Genomic DNA, 17,766 nt, shown 5'->3' with positions numbered 1-17,766 from the left:
TGTAAAATAGATAGCTAGTGGGAAGCAGCCCCATAGAACAGGGAGATCAGCTCGGTGCTTTGTGACCACCTAGAGGGGTGGTATAGGGAAGGTGGGAGGGAGATGCAAGAGGGAGGAGATAAGGGGATATATGTATACATATAGCCGATTCACTCTGTTATACAGCAGAAACTAACACAACATTGTAAAGCAATTATACTCCAATAAAGATGTTAAAAAAAAAATAAGGAAAACTTCATTTCATGCTTCTCTCCTTCCAAAGTGGATTTTGTTACACCAAAGGCACTTTAGTCCCCTAACTCCTCCCTTCCCTACCCCGCCTACAGCAAATACTTTTATCTCTCCTTCCTCCTTCTCTTTGAATTAAATCAAATGTTTAGTTTTCCTTTGGCTTCTGCTTTCTCTGTCTCATCAAATCAAGTGCTGTTCCATTTTGCTTGAGGATTATCGCAATAAGCTCTTAGGGAAAAGAGGTTTCTCAGCACTTCAGCTTGTTTCCTTCTAGTTATTTGCTTTGCCTTTTATTATCTTTTTTTTGCTGAGTCCCCAGGACACAGAGACACACAGAGTATGTAGAGATTTTTGGCCTTTTCCTTTTTTCCTAAATGAAACCTGTTGGTTAAAAAAAACATAAACAAAAAAATATGTCTCCCCCAAAAAGGTTTGTCCTTTTTAACAGGGTCAGAGATCTAAAATGAGATCTACATAAACATACACACATACGCACGGATATATGCACGTAAACATATGTATGTATGTATGTATCTATCTATCTATATACACACACACATATAGAGTATGTCTACACACACAAATATACATATATTCACTGTATACACACACAAGCGTAAATATATGTTACCATTTCCAGGGAGCTTTTTGCCTCAGTTAACTTGGACCTGAGAGATAGTTTACAGAAATCCACCAAATAGGCAAATGTACTACCACTTTACGCTACAACTGCGCTCATAGTGTTCAGATTAATAATACTGTTAAGGGCTTCCCTGGTGGCGCAGTGGTTGAGAGTCCGCCTGCTGATGCAGGGGACATGGGTTCGTGCCCCGGTCCGGGAAGATCCCACATGCCGCGGAACGGCTGGGCCCGTGAGCCATGGCCGCTGAGCCTGCGCGTCCGGAGCCTGTGCTCCGCAACGGGAGAGGCCACAACAGTGAGAGGCCCACGTACTGCAAAAAAAAAAAAAAAAAAAAAAAAAAAATACTGTTAATAAAAATCAACTCCTACCTCCCTGTCCTCCCTTAATGAATACACTTGGTTTTTCTAATCATTAGATCTCAAAGACCAATACCATTTCTCTTCAAAGTACTTCATGATGAAGGTGCAGTAAAGCAATACCTTTAAGTTCTGGTGGTGGAGGGTAGCAGAGCTAATTCCAAGTATGTGACATCATAGCAGAGTGAGACAGTGAAAGTGCCCAGGGCTGGGACTGGAGGAGCTGGGTCCTAACACAGCTCAGCTGCCTGCTGTGGAACCCAGGCATATCCCTTCAACCCCCTGGACTGAACGTCTCACCTGCCAGGTGAAAAGGCTTGGACTAAATAACTCCCAAGGGCTCTAAGTCTGGATTCCTAAGTTATCCCACTTTTAGGCAAGGCATGGCAATGAGGACAATCCCACCTATTCCTTCCTGTAAATTTCAAAACTTTGAACTAAAACCTAAAACCTGAGTTGAGATTACATGGGGTAGCAGAATTCGAATTTGAAAAATAAACAATAAAGGAACTCTTTCAGTGGTCCCAGTCTGGTTTGGCACTTCATAAGACCACGTGAACAGAGGAGACCCTCAAATACTTCCCAGACTGGGGAGACTACCCTAAGCCCCTATGAGTGATTTCCAGAGGATAACTCATCCATCTGGTTCCCACCTGCTCAGGGTTTAGTCTGTGACTTTAGATATGGGGCAGTCAGATAGATGGGCTTGATGCAATCTACTGGAGCCCGATCCTTAGAGCTGTGAAAGTGCAAAAAAAGAAGGTGATGTCTGGGGCAACTGGAGACCAAGCCATAGAACATTTGACCAAAAATATCATCATAAAACTGTATTATGGGCAGGCAGATACTGGGTGTTCCACTGGACGGGGTGTCTGAAAACCTTGCTCCTGGTTCCAGATCTACCACTTATCTGCAGCGTGACCTTGGGCAAGTGTTTAACTTATTTGCTTCTTGGTTTTCTCCCCAGTACAGCAAGGGATTAAGCTATGTGACCACCATGTTTGTTTCTAGCTCTGACATCCTGAAAGTCAGATGTGGAATGTAGCATCTTTAAATATCCTCAGGTAGAGAGACGGACGTAGTAACCCAGAGGAGGCTTTCCAAAAGCATGATTCTGCTATAAGAATCTTAGTTTTTGATGAGAGGACAGTTTGAAAGTCATACAAAGAGAGAAGATTTAAGATTTAAGAGATGACGTAGATGTAGATATAGATATATTATTCACTTCTACACTACCTTCATTCTTATCATGATGGTTTTTTCCTTCCTCACTTTCTGCAAATGGTCTCTAGAGCAGAAATAGAATAGAGTTTTCAAAGCATATTCCATGGTACATGATACGCAATAGCAAAAGAGTTCTGTGCCCAAAGGAGTTTGGGAAATTTCATTTTATGGTTTACTCTTGAAGAGTCACAAATCTTAATGGCATATTAAGGTTCTAAGATGTCCTGCAAGGAAAGAACCTGTTTACTTTTGTTTAACTCTGTAATCCTCAAACTTACTTGATCCCAGAGCTTTCTCATACTACCTATTAACACCTTGTGGGGCTGGTGTTCTGTGGAACATACTCTGGGGGATGGCATGGCATTATTCCCTGACGCTGCACCTAGTGGCATGTGTCTGCACATTGCACTTCTGTCCATATTCCAGCCCAATAAACTTCTGTTGTTCTTTAAGCCCCACATGATATGAATGGCATCATTATCAATCAATAGCTTGTAATAATGATTTAATAGTTTAATTGCAATATAGACAAGTAGCCAGAGGTGCCAGAACTGTGTGTGATTTATTGAGATGGAAATCTGTCCATTCATGCATTTGTTTATTTGTGTTCTCATGCAAAGAATATGATTAAGAGCCTTATGGTTCAGGATGGTGGACTGAGCACACACTTGTCTTCTTCTCCCCTGCAGTCCCCCTGCAGTTGAATAAGGGATTCAACAGAGGAATAAATCCTGAATAGCAAACAGAGCAGGAAGGAAACCATGAGTGAATTCTAGAGCACAAAGAGGAGATGGAAGCTGTTGATGGAGGAAATAAAGTGACCAAAGCTGAGAAAATGCTCCCTTTAGAGCAGAGGAGGGAGCCCATCTGCTGGGAGGCACCACGAGTACTGATAAGGGATCCTCTGAAGTAAAGATGAGAGTCAGGAGGAAAAATGAGATTCCTCTGTGGTGTGGTTAACCCATATTGTCTCTGCCGCCTTTTAACCCCATTTTCCCAGATGAAAACATAGCAGGGTGCTTAACCATGAGGGAGAGAAACAGGGGGCTCTTCTCTAAACATTCAAGTGGACTTGGGAGAACTAGGGCTGCTAGTGGGTGTGTTCATGGTTCATGCAGAGCGTGACTAGTCCATGATGCTGGAGTTGGGGACCGGGCACTGCGGGGTGGCCGGCTCCCCACCAGCCATCAGGCCAATTGTGACATGGAGAGCAAGCACTGACTATGTGCAGAGAAGTTTCTATCCGTGCTCCTAGTTTCTCCTGTTTCTATGTGAGGGGCTGATCCAGGACCCCCCTACATATGATAGCCCAGAAACATGAAAAAGAAATAGCAACAAAAAAAAATTGACTCCAGAGAAAACAAAGATAAATTAGGTAATAGAAGTTAACTTGAGAGATAAATCTCTTCAGAAAGATTTAAGACTGAGAAGAGGGAAATGAAAATATCAGAGAAATAATAAAACAAATTTATGAGAGATGAAAGAAATGTGTTTTCAGATTGAAAGAGCCCACCAAATGCTACCGCAGAATTTTTATAGAGATCCATTCCTAGATCCATTGTATTGAAATTTCAGCACCTCCTAAAGAAAGATCCTGAAGGCTTCCAAAGGGGGTGGGGAGAAAGCAGGTTGACTACAAAGAAATTAACAGTGAAACCAGCCTCAGACTTCACCTCAGTCACATAGATGCTAGACAACACTAAAGCCAGGCCTTCAAATTTCTGAAGCAAAATTTCTGATCTATAAACTATAGCCAGAAAATCTATTAACCAAGTATGAAAACAAAGTAAAAATATTGCTGATATTCAAAGATTCGCCAAGAAGCTTTCCCTTGAGGAAATTTCCTGAGGATGGTGGGACTAATGGAAGAGCTCTAGTGAAAATGAATTCCAGAATAATAGCTGTACTGGAGGCCCAGAAAGCAGCTGGTACAAATTAAAAACAGGGTGTCAACGTCTTCAAGAAGAAGGGAGAGATTTTTCAAGGAATGTGTAGAAGTGCTAGCGATATGGTGCAAAAGGCAAAGAGAAAATAAATAAAAGAGAAAAACAATTAGAAATTTCTGAGAAAACAAAGTGCACAAGAGACTCCTGATTCAAATAAATATAAGGCAAATTATAATGTGCCACAATTTTGACAAGTGACAATGTAAGACAGAGAGAGAGAGAATGAATATTCATTTACTCTTGATGTTAGAAACATTCTCTGTGGAGTGAGATGCATTACTGGACCTATAAAGACGTTTATAAATATAACCATTGGTCACTGTAGTGAAAAAAATATATATATAGTTTTCAGTATAAAAGCTCTGTTTATTGATTTTCAACATTTAGCATCAACCTATAAACAAAACACAAGAATTAATCGTTCTTACACAACCTTGACAATATAGAGGAAAACATAGCTGCCTTGGGAGGTGGACGTGGAAAAATGCAGAAGAGCAGGAAGACTAATAGCATCATCTTCCAGGGAGGAGAGTCAGGTGATGCTGTCTAAAGCTGATGGAACAAGTGATACATTTGCCATGAAGAGTTAAAAAGGAAAGTAATAAAAAAAGTAAAACGGGATTAAAAAAATAAAGAATTAGAAGGGGGATAGTATCATTTTTTTTTACTGTACCATCAATGTTAAGGAGCCAAAATTGTTGCACCAACAAATAACTCTGTGATCATAATATCTAGAATCATGAAGGCAGCTGCCAAAAGAAATTAGAAATCCTTAAAAATATTTTTGGGACTTGGTGAGAGGAGCAGAATTTGGGGATAGTTTTTTTTTTTTTAATTATTATTGTGAGCTACTCTGAACTGTTTAACTCCTCACCATATGTATAAATTACTTTCATTTTTAAAGTCATTGAGTGCCTGCCATATGGCAAGCATTGTGTTAAATACGAGACATTTAGAGGTGGTACCAGCCTTATAGCATCAGCATCTACAGAAACAAATGATGCTAGGACAGGAGCCCTTCCCAGGGATGCATTCATGTGAATTGGAAGAGAGGAGGCAGGGCAGGGAATCACAGTTTACAGAATATTTGGCCAACTGATTGAAACTGTTGGCATAGAAGCCTCAGAGAGGTGAATTAGGAGAAGAGGTCTTTAGGACTTAGGAGCTTGGAGATTTGACATGTTTCCTTTAGATTAATAATATTCTAGGCAGGCAGATAGAGTTACTGACAATTTGGAGCTCTAAGCGTCCTCAGAGAGACTCTATCCAACCTTTTCATTTTACAAACAAAGGAACCTTGGTAGTGGCAGAGCCAGGGCTCAAATTCAGTCCTTCTGATTCCAAGTTTAGTGATAGATAAAAGGAGCTCCAGACTGAGACACCCCTCAAAGCTGAAAATCAACATTCCTCACATACCTACTAAGGGCCAGGCACTGAACTGGCCACTCCATGCATGTAGTTTAATTTAATCTCCACAACAGCCATATGAGGGAGGCTATACCCATGCTAAATCTGAGCAAACTAAGGCTTAAAGAGTTTAAATAATTTGTCTGAAGCCTAGAACTGGATAGAGATAGAGCCTGAATATGAAAAAGTCTGTCTGATCTCAACATTCATGCCCCTTGGTTTCTGGCTCATAATTTGAGCCCTGCTGGCTGGGATAAGAGCAACACATCCCTATGCCGGTGACCAGAGATAAAAATAATAACCACTTCATATTTAATTATTGAACACATCAACACAATCCAATAATAAGGAAACTATGATCGTGGCACAGTGTAAGCAGGGCTCTTTGATCTGCCTCTCCACCCCTCCATGGCCCACACTGGGGGAAGATCTGTGAGATGCCGGGCCATCCTTCTTAGTTAGAAGGGACCCCAGGAGCCTTCCCATAGCCCCAAGCTATTCTGAGCGAACTAAACAGGAAACAGGGAAAGAGGAGAGAGAAATTCTCACTGACTTTAAAAGATTTATACTGACAATATCCCAAGGAGCTTACAAAATGTATTTTTTCCTTTTGTTTTATTTTTTGGAGGTAGAGGAAAGCTGCTGATGAAGAGAGAGCTCTCAACTATGGAGTTTCATTGAGAGTGAAAATACTTTAAGCTCAGTCCCTTATTGATAGTCCAGTTGCACAAAATAAAATTCATATAAACATTATCTCACATATTAGAACTGGAAAAGTAATCCATCTTCCAGTCAACTTTGAAAGAGTCTCATTATTGAGGTACTGAATCACAGGAAAGAATTTAAATGTGTTTCCACACCCAGGAGGGAGGAACGGTGGTACAGGATGAGCCCCAAAGCCCCAGCAACTTCAGCCTGATTTGCTCCTGCTGGGAACTTGAGTTTCGCAGGGGTGCGTGTGTGTGTGCGCGTGTGTGCACACACGCACACACGCGCACACTTGCATGTTATCTTTCTGAGAAAAAGGGAAGCACCTCCTTTATTTTGCCCACATTCTTTCTTTTAGTAGCTCGGAAAACTGGTTTCAATCCAACTTTCCACCAACTAAAAATACCAGAGTAGGGTCTCAGACCAAGACACAACTGTTGCTCCCTAACATGTGGCATGTGTGGCTTCATCCTAACCCCAGAATGCACCCCCAGTGTGTCTGCAGCAAGACTGTGGCCCCAGAGATGCTTCCAGGGCTCTCACTTGCTCTGAAAAGATATACACTAGCCTAGTGTTAGAAGCCCCGGTAGAGTCCCAAAGTCTGTCCTTAACATAGCACCTTTGCTTACAAAGGTAACATACTAAACACATCACATTTGCATTTAGTCTCGTCCTTGCCTAGTGTGAACTGGTGGTAGAGGACGAGGTTGGGCCAGTTTTGATCCCTCCTGCCCCCCAGCATACCAAATTAATCTTCCAGAAGCACCACCCTGATGATGTCCCTGTCCTCCTCCCTGTTATCCACAAAGTAAAGTTGGGCATCTTTAGCTGGGAGTGAAATGTTCTCTGTGGTCTGGTCCACACTCACTGCCCCTCCTTATTTCTCAGCCTTCTCGTCACATGTGCCACTCTGCAGCCAAACACCACTACACATTTTCTACATTTCTGCCTTCACGCCTCTTCCTCTCAACTCCTGCACAGCTGTTTCTGCCAATATCCTTGTTCTTCTCTCCCTTTAAGGCCTAGGGCAAAGGTCATCTTCTTTATGAGTCTTCCCAACTGAACCTGATGTCTCTTTCATGGAGCCTCCCCAAGTGCTTTATCTCTTATGTGTCTTATGACTCTATAACCTCTACTTTTGATTAAAATTAGTGCAGACATGTCATCACCCCTATGGGACCTCGAGCTCCTTGAAAGCCAGAACTGTCTGGCTCAAGTCTGTGTCCCCAGGGCAGAGCCAGTGGTTGGATGTTTGCTCAAAGCAGGCATCCAATAAATGAAATTTGAGGGCAGAAAGGAGTAAGGAAGCCAGTGAACAAATGGATTGGTCCAGTACCCACCTGCCCGCCTTTCTCCCTTCCCATCCATCTGGGCTCCTGAGATACACAACTTGCCCGCAAGGTACCCTGGTCATATTTTACGATAAAGAATACAGTGGGACAATGAGAAAGATACAAGGGAAAGAACACTGGTTAGGAGTCCAGAGACCTGGAGTCTGGTCGGTCTCTGGACTTTCAAATTAAGACTCGCAAGTCATTTCCTCATTCTGATCTCCAGTCTGCTTCTCTAGAAAAAAGAAGACATTACATTAGATCATCTTAAAGTCCTTTTTTTTTTTCAAAATTATAACTTTAATATCCACAAATGAGAACTTTATATAAACTCATATAAAGTAGTTAGAATTGGCTGATAGCAATAAGACTTGACGTGATAGTTGAAACAAGTAGAAAGTTGCTATTTTAGTTTGTAATAAATCATAGAAAAAGACAGTTTCTAGCACGGGCTCAGCAGTTGTACATTGTCAGGGTTTGTAAATGTATTAACTTTTTCCATATAGTCACAAGGTGGTTGCTACATACTAGCTGTCACAACCTCATTCAAGGCAGCAAGAAGGAAATAGTGGTGGGAGTGACACCATCCCTTCTGTAAAGAAAGGAAACTCTTCCCAAGACACGGCCAGTGGATCTCTGCTTACAGAACTCCTTGTTCAAAGCCAAGTTCACTCCTAACTGAAATGAAGGCTTGAGACATGAACATTTAATCAGACTTACAGTACCCCAGTTGGCAAGAAAGAGTAGTGAATTGGATGAGGAGTAGATAGCCAAGAACATCAACATCATTGGTGTAGCCTCTTATTATTTATAAAAACAGTTTCATATCAAAGGATGATCCCTGTGAGGATAGAATTATTTGGGAGCACTTTTTTTTTTTTTTTTTTTTTTTTTTTTTTTGCGGTACGCGGGCCTCTCACCGTTGTGGCCTCTCCCATTGCGGAGCACAGGCTCCGGACGCGCAGGCCCAGCGGCCATGGCTCACAGGCCCAGCCGCCCCGCAGCACGCGGGATCCTCCCAGACCGGGGCACGAACCCGTGTCCCCTGCATCGGCAGGCGGACTCCCAACCACCGCGCCACCAGGGAAGCCCAAGGGAGCACTTTTTAAAAAGGAACTAAAGGCAACCCCAATCTAAACAGTATCAGAAGCAATAGTTTACCTTATTAGAGACAAATTTTGGAAAGGCCCATAAGTTTAAATGAGTCATATTCCTACCTAAAACACTGAATTTGTTAATATGCATTTGTTTAATTTACTTTGTTTGAATATGTTTATATAACTTCTATGTTTTCAAGGCAAAACTGGGATAGAGGAGGAGGAAAACATTTAAAAGTACCTCCAATTCCTTCTGGTCCCATTTCCTATTTTCATCTATTAATAATCCCACATAGCTTTCACTATTTAAAGTCCTTTCTAATTCTGAGTCTTTAACTCTAATTCTTTTCTTTTACCTCTGTGCCTGTGACAAGAATGTCTCCCCCACGGTAAAACAGGATAATAATATAGACTATTTACTGAGGGTTGTAGAGCACTTTTCAAAGGCCCATAGGCCATTCTGAAACTTCCCAGTAATTACAGAGGGTTCAGTTTCCAGTACTGACCCAAGTCCCTGATTCAACTCAGAAACAGTCTTTTGCTGACCTCATCCTGATTGTAACTAGAAGTCACATTTATCTACTTCTAGAACATTGCACCTCTCCAAATTCCTGACACAATATGCGTGCTTGGAAATGCTTTGCTTCTGGTAAGAATCCCCTTCCTTCATCTGCATCATTCTTTATTGTAGGCTGCTAGTTCCCTTTGCCTACTCCGTAAATTGGGTTATCTGCAGAAGGAGACTAATTCAGAGCACTGGGAGGTGATTAAAGAAGGCTGAGCACTTGTTAGCTGGTTTCTACAGGAGTTGGGGATCTTGTGGGACTAGGCTTTCACTGCAAAAGGAGCAGCATCTAAAGGTCCAAAACTTCAATGCAGAGTGTAGCAAGTAAAATTAATGCACCAGAAGGAATACCGGGAACAATAAAATGGCACCATGCTTTTATGCTGACAGTAATCCCCATGAATACAAGGTTCTTGTAGGTCTCTTGGACTGCGCTACTGGAGTTAGGGTTGGCTTGCCCCAGAGGGAAACTCTACAGGCATGGCACCAGGAGGGATCTGTAGGGCTCTCTTTGTGGAGACCAGTTGCAAATGCATATGATTCATAGACTCAGGAGCTGAAATGAATCTTAAGAGATGATTGACTTCAGCCAACCCTTCTCACCCCATTTTATAAATGAGGAAACTGAAACCAGAGAACGTTAATGCTTTGCCCAAGATCACTTAGCTAGAAAGCAAAGGAGTGGGAGCCATGATCTTAGCTACATAATAAGTGACCCAAATAAGCCACCCACCTCTCAGAGAAAACCTTGAACTGGTCATAACTATTTGGGAAGCCTAGAGCCAACCCATACATTCCTGGGAAACTCTGAATTGTCCAACAGATGTCAGTTGAGTCCAAAGTTGGCTTGAGTGTGATATGGAGAACTCAGGTCAGCTCTGATTTAAACTGTGACCCATAGCATGGCCTGAGATACCCCAGAGTGTCCTGGTTTGTGAGGTGTGGAGATACGCTACGTGGATGTTTATAAGATGGAACTGATGTCCTGCCTCCACTCTGGGAACGTGTACAGAGGGAGGGACTCTCTTTAGGCTGCCCTCCTCCACCAAGAACATGTTAGCACTTGGGTTGAGCTTCTGACTCTCATCACTCTTTGGGGATTAAATAATCTGTCCTAGTCTTCTGCTTCTTATGGGACTTTGTTAATTGTGCCTACTGGCTGGGAAAGAATCTGTGAGTGTCATCTCTAACTTAGAAGACAGTGGAAATCAAATAATTGATTATTTTATAAGGGTGCTTCCTCTCTACCTAAAACTGTGTAATGTGCTCTCCATGCTTACCTCACATAATCCTCACAACCACTGAAGTAGATGTTTTCATTCCCATTTTACAGAGGAGGGACCTGAGTCTCAAGAACATAGAGCTAGTAAGTAGGGGAGCTAAGGTGAGAACCTTGATCTGCCTGATGATAAAGCCCAAGTCCCAGGTCACCATCCTCTTGCCTCAGGCTTTGCTTTTTACAGAGACAACCTAAGAGAGGGGGAAGAGGACCAGGTGTGTGTAAGGAAGGCGAGAAAGGCCTCCAGCATCGCTGGCTCTGACGCCGTCGGTCTCTAAATCCCGCCACAGAGCTTATGCTGGTCCTCCCTTCTGGACATGCTGCATAGTCACCTTCCCTGTCTCTTGGCAGGTGCCTTCCTCCTCCTCAACACCTCGATGAACTCCAGGCACAGCATCTTGAGTCCATGGGTGAGAAGCAGCAGCGAGCACTGCAGGCTGGCCGTCTCGGTACACAGGCACCTGCAGCCCTCCGGGAGGTACGTCGCCCGGCTGCTGCCCCACAGTGAGGCTGGAAGAGAGATCCCCCTGGTACCCACTCCAGGAAAGCATGGGTAAGTCCTTCCCCGTGTCCAAAACCCATTATGTAAATGGAGATTTGGCTTTGGGCTACAAATTTCCAGAACACCCTGGAAATTTGACATCTACTTAATTGACATCTATTTAAAACTCACAGTCGTCCTTTAATGGGTAGTACGGTCCAGATGGAGCCATTACTGCTAATATTCCCTGCATGGTGTCTTGGGCACTGATCTGTGGGGTCCTCTGGCTGCCCAGGCTGACGGTCCTTCCAGAGGCCAGAGGACCAGCTGGCAGAGTGGACGTTTAATGAGTGGGTATTAAAGATATTCGTTTCCCAAAGTCCAGATGGAGCCAAGAAGAAAACAGCCAAGGGGAGTGTTGAAAGGCCAATATGAAAGTAATTGAATATGCTGGAAACTGGGTTTTACCAGAAGAAATTTGGCAGGAAGGGAAAGAGCAAACAATTGTGGCTGCCCAAGCAGGTCCTACAGCAGTGTGGACACCACAGCAGAATAGGCCAGGGATGCCACACGATATCAGTTCAGGAGAGGAACATGATCTGTTCTAGAACCTCTAAGGCTTGCACAACATTGAAGTCATACCCAATACCCATGTCAGTGAACTTAAGCCTCCTGGACACACTCACATGCTTCCTCAGTGACCCATCAGGCCTCTAGAAGTAGTGACTCTGGAAAGCAAACCTGAACAAGGGAACCTCTGTGCCTGCCTTTTTTCTCATTCCATAAGACTTCAGTTTTGAGGGGTCCCTGCTCCGATAATCAACAAGAGTGCGAGATCCTTCTTTGTGGCGCGTTTGCTAGAGAAAGACCTCAAATTTTTCCTTCTGAGAAAATACGTTTCAGAAAGGTTCCATCTGAGCAATGACGTTCCCCATCTCCATGGTGTGCTGGGTCAGTGGGGAGATCCTGCCTACTGCAATTCCCATAAAGCTATATGGCCTCCTTGCTCATTTCTTGAAAGTCTCCACCCCACTCCCCTGCTACTGGCCCATCTGTATTTATTTGTGTTTCAAAGAACTACAAGCTGCTACAATCCCAGCAGGAATGAAATCTTGGCTTCAGAAAAGGTGTTCTCCTCATACCTAAACTCATATCTATCTTCTTGCCTCTGAAATGTCTCGTTGGACTGGCTGGGAGGGGCCCAGCCACCGGTTGTGTCTGTTCACCGGAAATCAGGAATGTCAGGTGTGTGAGCTGCCCACTATTAGGGATGAGCCGTCTTCTGATGGCCAGGGCTTCCTCCAGCATAGCCTCCTTTTCTTGTGAGAAGCCCCAGATGGCAAGGTCTCCCACCCATGGGTGGGGATGGTGGTGGCCTCGGCTGCAGTGCCATCCTGTGTGTGTTTGCCCAGCCCCATGAGCTGTTTGTTTTGACTTCTGCTCAACATTCCTGCCCCACCAAGCCTGGCAGAGACCGGAGAGTTCTTCCTGGGGCTGCTGGGACTTCAGGCAATCAATCTGTTGAGGTGCTAGGTAGCGGGTAGGGAGACATTGATGTTGCAGGGGGACGTGGAGTTTGGGGTCGCCCTGAAGTGCAGGCTGAGAAGGAGCACGTGTGTGAGAGGACAAGTGCTGTAGGATCTCAGCACTTCCTAAGCGGCGTCCTCAGGAAGACGATAGCGCCTCGGTGTGATGGGCCCCGGGGGCTTGCTAAGAGCTCTCCCCTCTTTATCTTCCCGTGCTCATAACTACCAGCTGAGCTCCCATTAACAAACAGGAAAACTGAGGCAGAGAGCGGAGGTGGGCAGCCTATTTATAGTTGCCTTAACTGGACCCCAGGTCTCCCCTTTCCTCATTCGGGCTGTTTTTGGGAAGCCCATAGCCTCTCAGCAGGAATTCAGGGGGTAAAGAATGGGGTTGGGAAAGAGGAAATGGAAGATGAAGGAACCTTGCAAAAAGAGCTGATCTAGATTCTTTGAAGAGCCGGGGAGCATGTGATGGCAGCCTTTCCTCCTCATGTGTTGAGAACAAGGAGACCAAGACTGCACGGTGCAGGAGGCCGTGAGCGTCCCCTGAGGCTGCCCTGGCCGCCAGTCTCCGTGTCCACCCTGCTGGCCAATGCATTTTCTTCCCAGCCTGACTCTTCCGTCACCAGGTGATCAGTCTGCGCCCTGGAGGGTGGGAGCTGAGCCAGGAGGAAGGGAGCAGGGGTGCTGGGCAAGCCCATTGACCTGATGGCTTTGCTAGGGCTGTCCCTACATCTTCAGGGGCTTTGCCTCAGGCCAGGGTCCGTGCGTCTTGTGCCGAGATGTTCTCCCCTCTCCCTGGCAGGGCCATCGTGGAGTTTGGTGATGAGCAAGAGTGATTCCAGTTTAAGTTAAAGATGCCTGAGCTGTAGCCTCCCCACTAACAAGATCAGCGTGCTGAGGGCGCAGGGGCGCAGCTGAAGGGGTGACCCGTAGACTGCTTTGCTGTGTGGAGGAGCCCTGCTGCTGGGCCTGGCAAGCTGCAGGTCACAGGCACTTGTCCAGCAACTCAGAGAGCTCTGGCTATTCATGTCGGCCTGGATCCGAGTTGCTCAGCCTCGGTACTATTGACGTCTAGGGCCGGACAATTCTTTCTGTGGGCACTGCACTGAGCATGGTCCTCAGGCTTCCCAGGCCTCTACCCACTAGACGCCAGTAGCACCTCCCCTGGTTGTGACAACAGAAATGTTTCCAGACATTGCCAGATGTTTCCTGGGGAGCAAAATTGCCCCACTGAGACCACTGAAATAAATAGGGCATTTTAGAGCGGGGAGGAGCCCTGGGATTTACCCGGTTCAACCGTGTCAGTTCACAGGTGTGGGAACTAAGGCCAGGAGAGGTCAGGGACTTGCTCCCTGTCAGGTGATGAGTGTCAGTGTTGGGAGGCAAGTGTCTTGAGCCCTACACTCATGTGTATGTGCCAGCCACCGTACCAGGTACTAGGTTTCACAGACACATAAGGCCCATCCCTACCCTATAACAATAATACCCTATAACAATAGTAATTGTTATTACTCCTACAATAGTAATAACTATTGTTAACACTAATTACACACTTCCTAGATGTGCCAGCCAATCACTGCTGTGCACTTCACACGCCTTTTCTTATTTAATACTCAACAACACAATGAAGCAGGTACTGTTATTATCTTCCATTTCACAGATGAAGAAATTCAGTGAAGCCAAATAACTTGCCCAAGGTCACTGGCTAGACAGGGAGGAGGGGGTTTGAACCCAACCAGCCTGACTTCAGACTGTTTTTACCCATTGCTGGAAGAGCTCAACTGGACCACAGTAGTGCAGCAGAAAAATTATTATGCCCTTGAATCAAAGCCCTAAATTTAAGTCCTAATTCACTATTCAATCGTCAGTTCAATGAACAATCATTTATTGGGTATTTTGTATTTGTTAGGACCATAGAGGTGATAGGGATACAGAAGGCCAGCCTTTGATGGTTCATGAAAGGATATTCCATGAATGAGCTCTATGACCTGAGGCAAATTCCATCCCCACCTAAGCCTTGGTTTCCCCATCTGTAAAGTGGGGATGATGACGCTGGCCCAGCTCACATGGTCACGTGGGGTCATGTGGGGTCAGTGCAATTAAGGACGTGAAGGGCTTTGCACACTCTGAGCAGGATGCAAACGTAAGAGGCCATTACTTAATACCCTCATCTGCTCTGCTCTGCTCTGCTTACAATTGGGGATCACAAAGGATTGAGACTCGTCTGCTCTCTGATTATGAGTCAGTGTCAGACTCAAGAATCTGTTGGTTGTGAGGTCCTTGGCAGTTTGCCCCGCTGGAAGCTCATTCTCTTTAATATCAGAGATGACCCCAGCAGCCCAGTGGTCACTGTAGTGAGGGGGACGTGGTGAAATCTTGGCGGTGATAAGAGTGATGACTACAGATGGCTTCCTCTCAGAGCAGAACATGGTGGTTCGGGGACCGCTACTGGGAGAACAACACTCGGCATTCGTAGTGACGAGGGAGGAAGTTGTCCCAGCAAAGTCGGCTGGGGAGAGCCTGACTCAGAGGAAAGACAAGTCAGAGGCCACCAAGTCCCCAGGAAACCACTAAGTCGTGAGCACTCGGTGCAGCAGCCCGTGTGGAGGCACGGGAGGCTGGGGGAGGCTGCTGGGGATCCCCCTCCTCGTTGCCTGGAAGGCCGCAGCTGCGTGCGTGACATCTGAATGATTCAGAGCGCGAGCGCCTGAGTCTGCCAAGGCGGCCTGGCTCGGCCCGGGGCCTCCCAGGGGACAGCCGACGACGCGTGCCTGGCCTGCTCATCCGCCCAGCCAGAGCGGCCACAGAAGCAAGGAAGCAGAGAAATGGGCTGTCAGACAGCCAGCCCCGCTGGCCACAGAATCCAGCAGGCAGAGGACATCTTAACTCTGAATTAGAGGCCACGAAGTTCCATGAATTGAATGAATATAATAATACCTATTTAATATGCTGAGTCGTGAAACGGCATGAGGAAGATGGCTCACATTGTGCCCAGCTGTAGTAGATACTTAATACATGCTAGATCCTTCTCACTCATAATTCATTTAACTCCCATGGATGGAGCGCCACCGTGTAATAGGTGCTAGGAATACACAGCTGGAGATGACACAGGCACGGCTTTCAAGGAGCATCCAGTCCAGTAAGGGAGAAGCAAGTAAAAACATCTGCTTATGCAGATGTTTTAAAATTAGGGCCCAGAAATTTTAAGAGGCTGAGCCAAGATCACTGGCCAGCAAAGCCAGCACAGGCAGCCCAGCTCCTGCTTCTGCCTCCAGCACGTCCCTGCCTTTCAGCTGAAAGCTGTTGCGGAAAGAGCAGTTGGCAGCAATTGGCAGTCGGCGCCTTCCTGGACCCGGGAGCACAAGCACAAGGGCTGGCGGTGTCTCAGGCTGTAAGAGCGACTCTCCAGGCCTCCTTCCAGGACATCGTCCCAAGTCTTCCTTCCTCTTCACGTGCACAGTTTCTCCTGCAGCCTCGGGTGTCTGGGGACTTTATTATGTGTGACCAGAACTACACAGTGTGTGGAGGGAAGAATTGGACACTGAGGAGATAGAAGTTGCCAGTCTTTTGAATTACTAATTCTTTTTTTTTTGGCGGCACGCGGGCCTCTCCCTGTTGTGGCCTCTCCCGTTGCGGAGCACAGGCTCCGGATGCGCAGGCTCAGCGGCCATGGCTCACGGGCCCAGCCGCACCGCGGCATGTGGGATCTTCCCGGACTGGGGCACAAACCTGTGTCCCCTGCATCGGCAGGCAGACTCTCAACCACTGCTCCACCAGGGAAGCCCTGAATTACTAATTCTTGAAAAGATGTTTTAAACCTAAAGGATTTGGTGATACCCGGGCTTGAGCCAAGATAAGCGGTCCGGGCCTTTTCACAGCACAAACAAGGCTCATTCCAGTGGGTAGCAGAGAAACAAGATTCTTCATGGCATGAAGCTTCACCTTTCTGTGGGAGCTTAACCCCTACACTCAAAGGAGACTTGAGTTCCATCTGTCCCGTTGATTTCCTGATGTGGGAAGCCAGGCCTAGAGGCCTGATGAGGTGTGATGAAGGTCAAAGTGCAGGCTCCTGACAAAGCCAGGACTCACGCCCGTGTCGGACCCCAGAGCCCAGTCCTCCTGTGCTCTCGTTTGTCTGTCTCCCAGCTGAATAGTTGCATCAAGAAATTCTCAGATTCAATGCCCTTAGATTAAAAACTGCAGCCCCCTGCCCAGGTGAAGAAAAACCCATGTCCGTGCTGTGTACCCACACAGCTGCCATGTTTATTTAAACCAGTCAGTTCTGACCAAAGAGTCCAGCTTTAAAACCAGGAACAATCCTAATCGGAGACCTGCCGAAGGAATTTAACCCAAAGCGATATTGATTCGTGGGCGTCAGGAAGTGTGCTGTCAGTCGGGGCTCCACCGCTGATTTGCAGTGTGGTAACAGGACAACCACAGCTCTTCCCCACCTCAGCTTCTCACCTCCTGAAGTGGAGATTCCAGTGCCCCCGCCCCTTCCTCCATCCTGCAAGGCCAACACGCCGCCTCAGGTTGCCATTCAGGATGGAAGAGCAGGAAGTGCTAGACTCTGCTCCATGTATGGGCCCCCCAGTCTGGCACACAGGACAGTTACCCACTACTGACCCACAGAGGCCTTCCACCGCTAATGTACAGAACCCTGGATTTTCCTATAAACAGACCGGTTGGTCTCAGCAGGCTGAGTGAGGGACAGACTCAGGGTAGGGTAATGTGGAAAGATGATGCAGGGCATTTGCTTCTGAAAAGATGACTGACTGCCTTTGCCAGGCTGTGCTAGGTTTAACTTCAGTCAGCCCAGGGCACTGTGGCAGGTCCGGCCAGCGTGGGGAAATCAGAGGCCTGTGGCATTCTGCATCCCCAGCCAAAGTTCTCCTCACATACTGATAACAGGATAAACGCGATCAGGAATAAAAAAAAGGTGATCATTTATCGAAATTGCTACCCTTGA

General features: G+C 46.0%; 1 protein-coding gene across 1 annotated transcript in view; it reads left to right on the top strand.

Moving 5' to 3' along the window:
• ALK (ALK receptor tyrosine kinase) overlaps positions 1–17,766 on the top strand; it is a 742,496-nt gene that overhangs the window by 411,882 nt on the left and 312,848 nt on the right. Inside the window, exon 5 of the mRNA XM_032653286.1 lies at positions 11,139–11,340. Within this exon, the coding sequence (XP_032509177.1) occupies positions 11,139–11,340 (202 nt within the window). The remainder of the gene's footprint in view (positions 1–11,138; positions 11,341–17,766) is intronic.

The sequence above is a fragment of the Phocoena sinus genome, chromosome 13, assembly GCF_008692025.1.
Source record: "Phocoena sinus isolate mPhoSin1 chromosome 13, mPhoSin1.pri, whole genome shotgun sequence".
Taxonomy (NCBI): Eukaryota; Metazoa; Chordata; class Mammalia; order Artiodactyla; family Phocoenidae; genus Phocoena; species Phocoena sinus.
The sequence above is the reverse complement of the archived record's forward strand: the minus strand, read 5'-3'. Positions and strand labels throughout refer to the sequence as shown.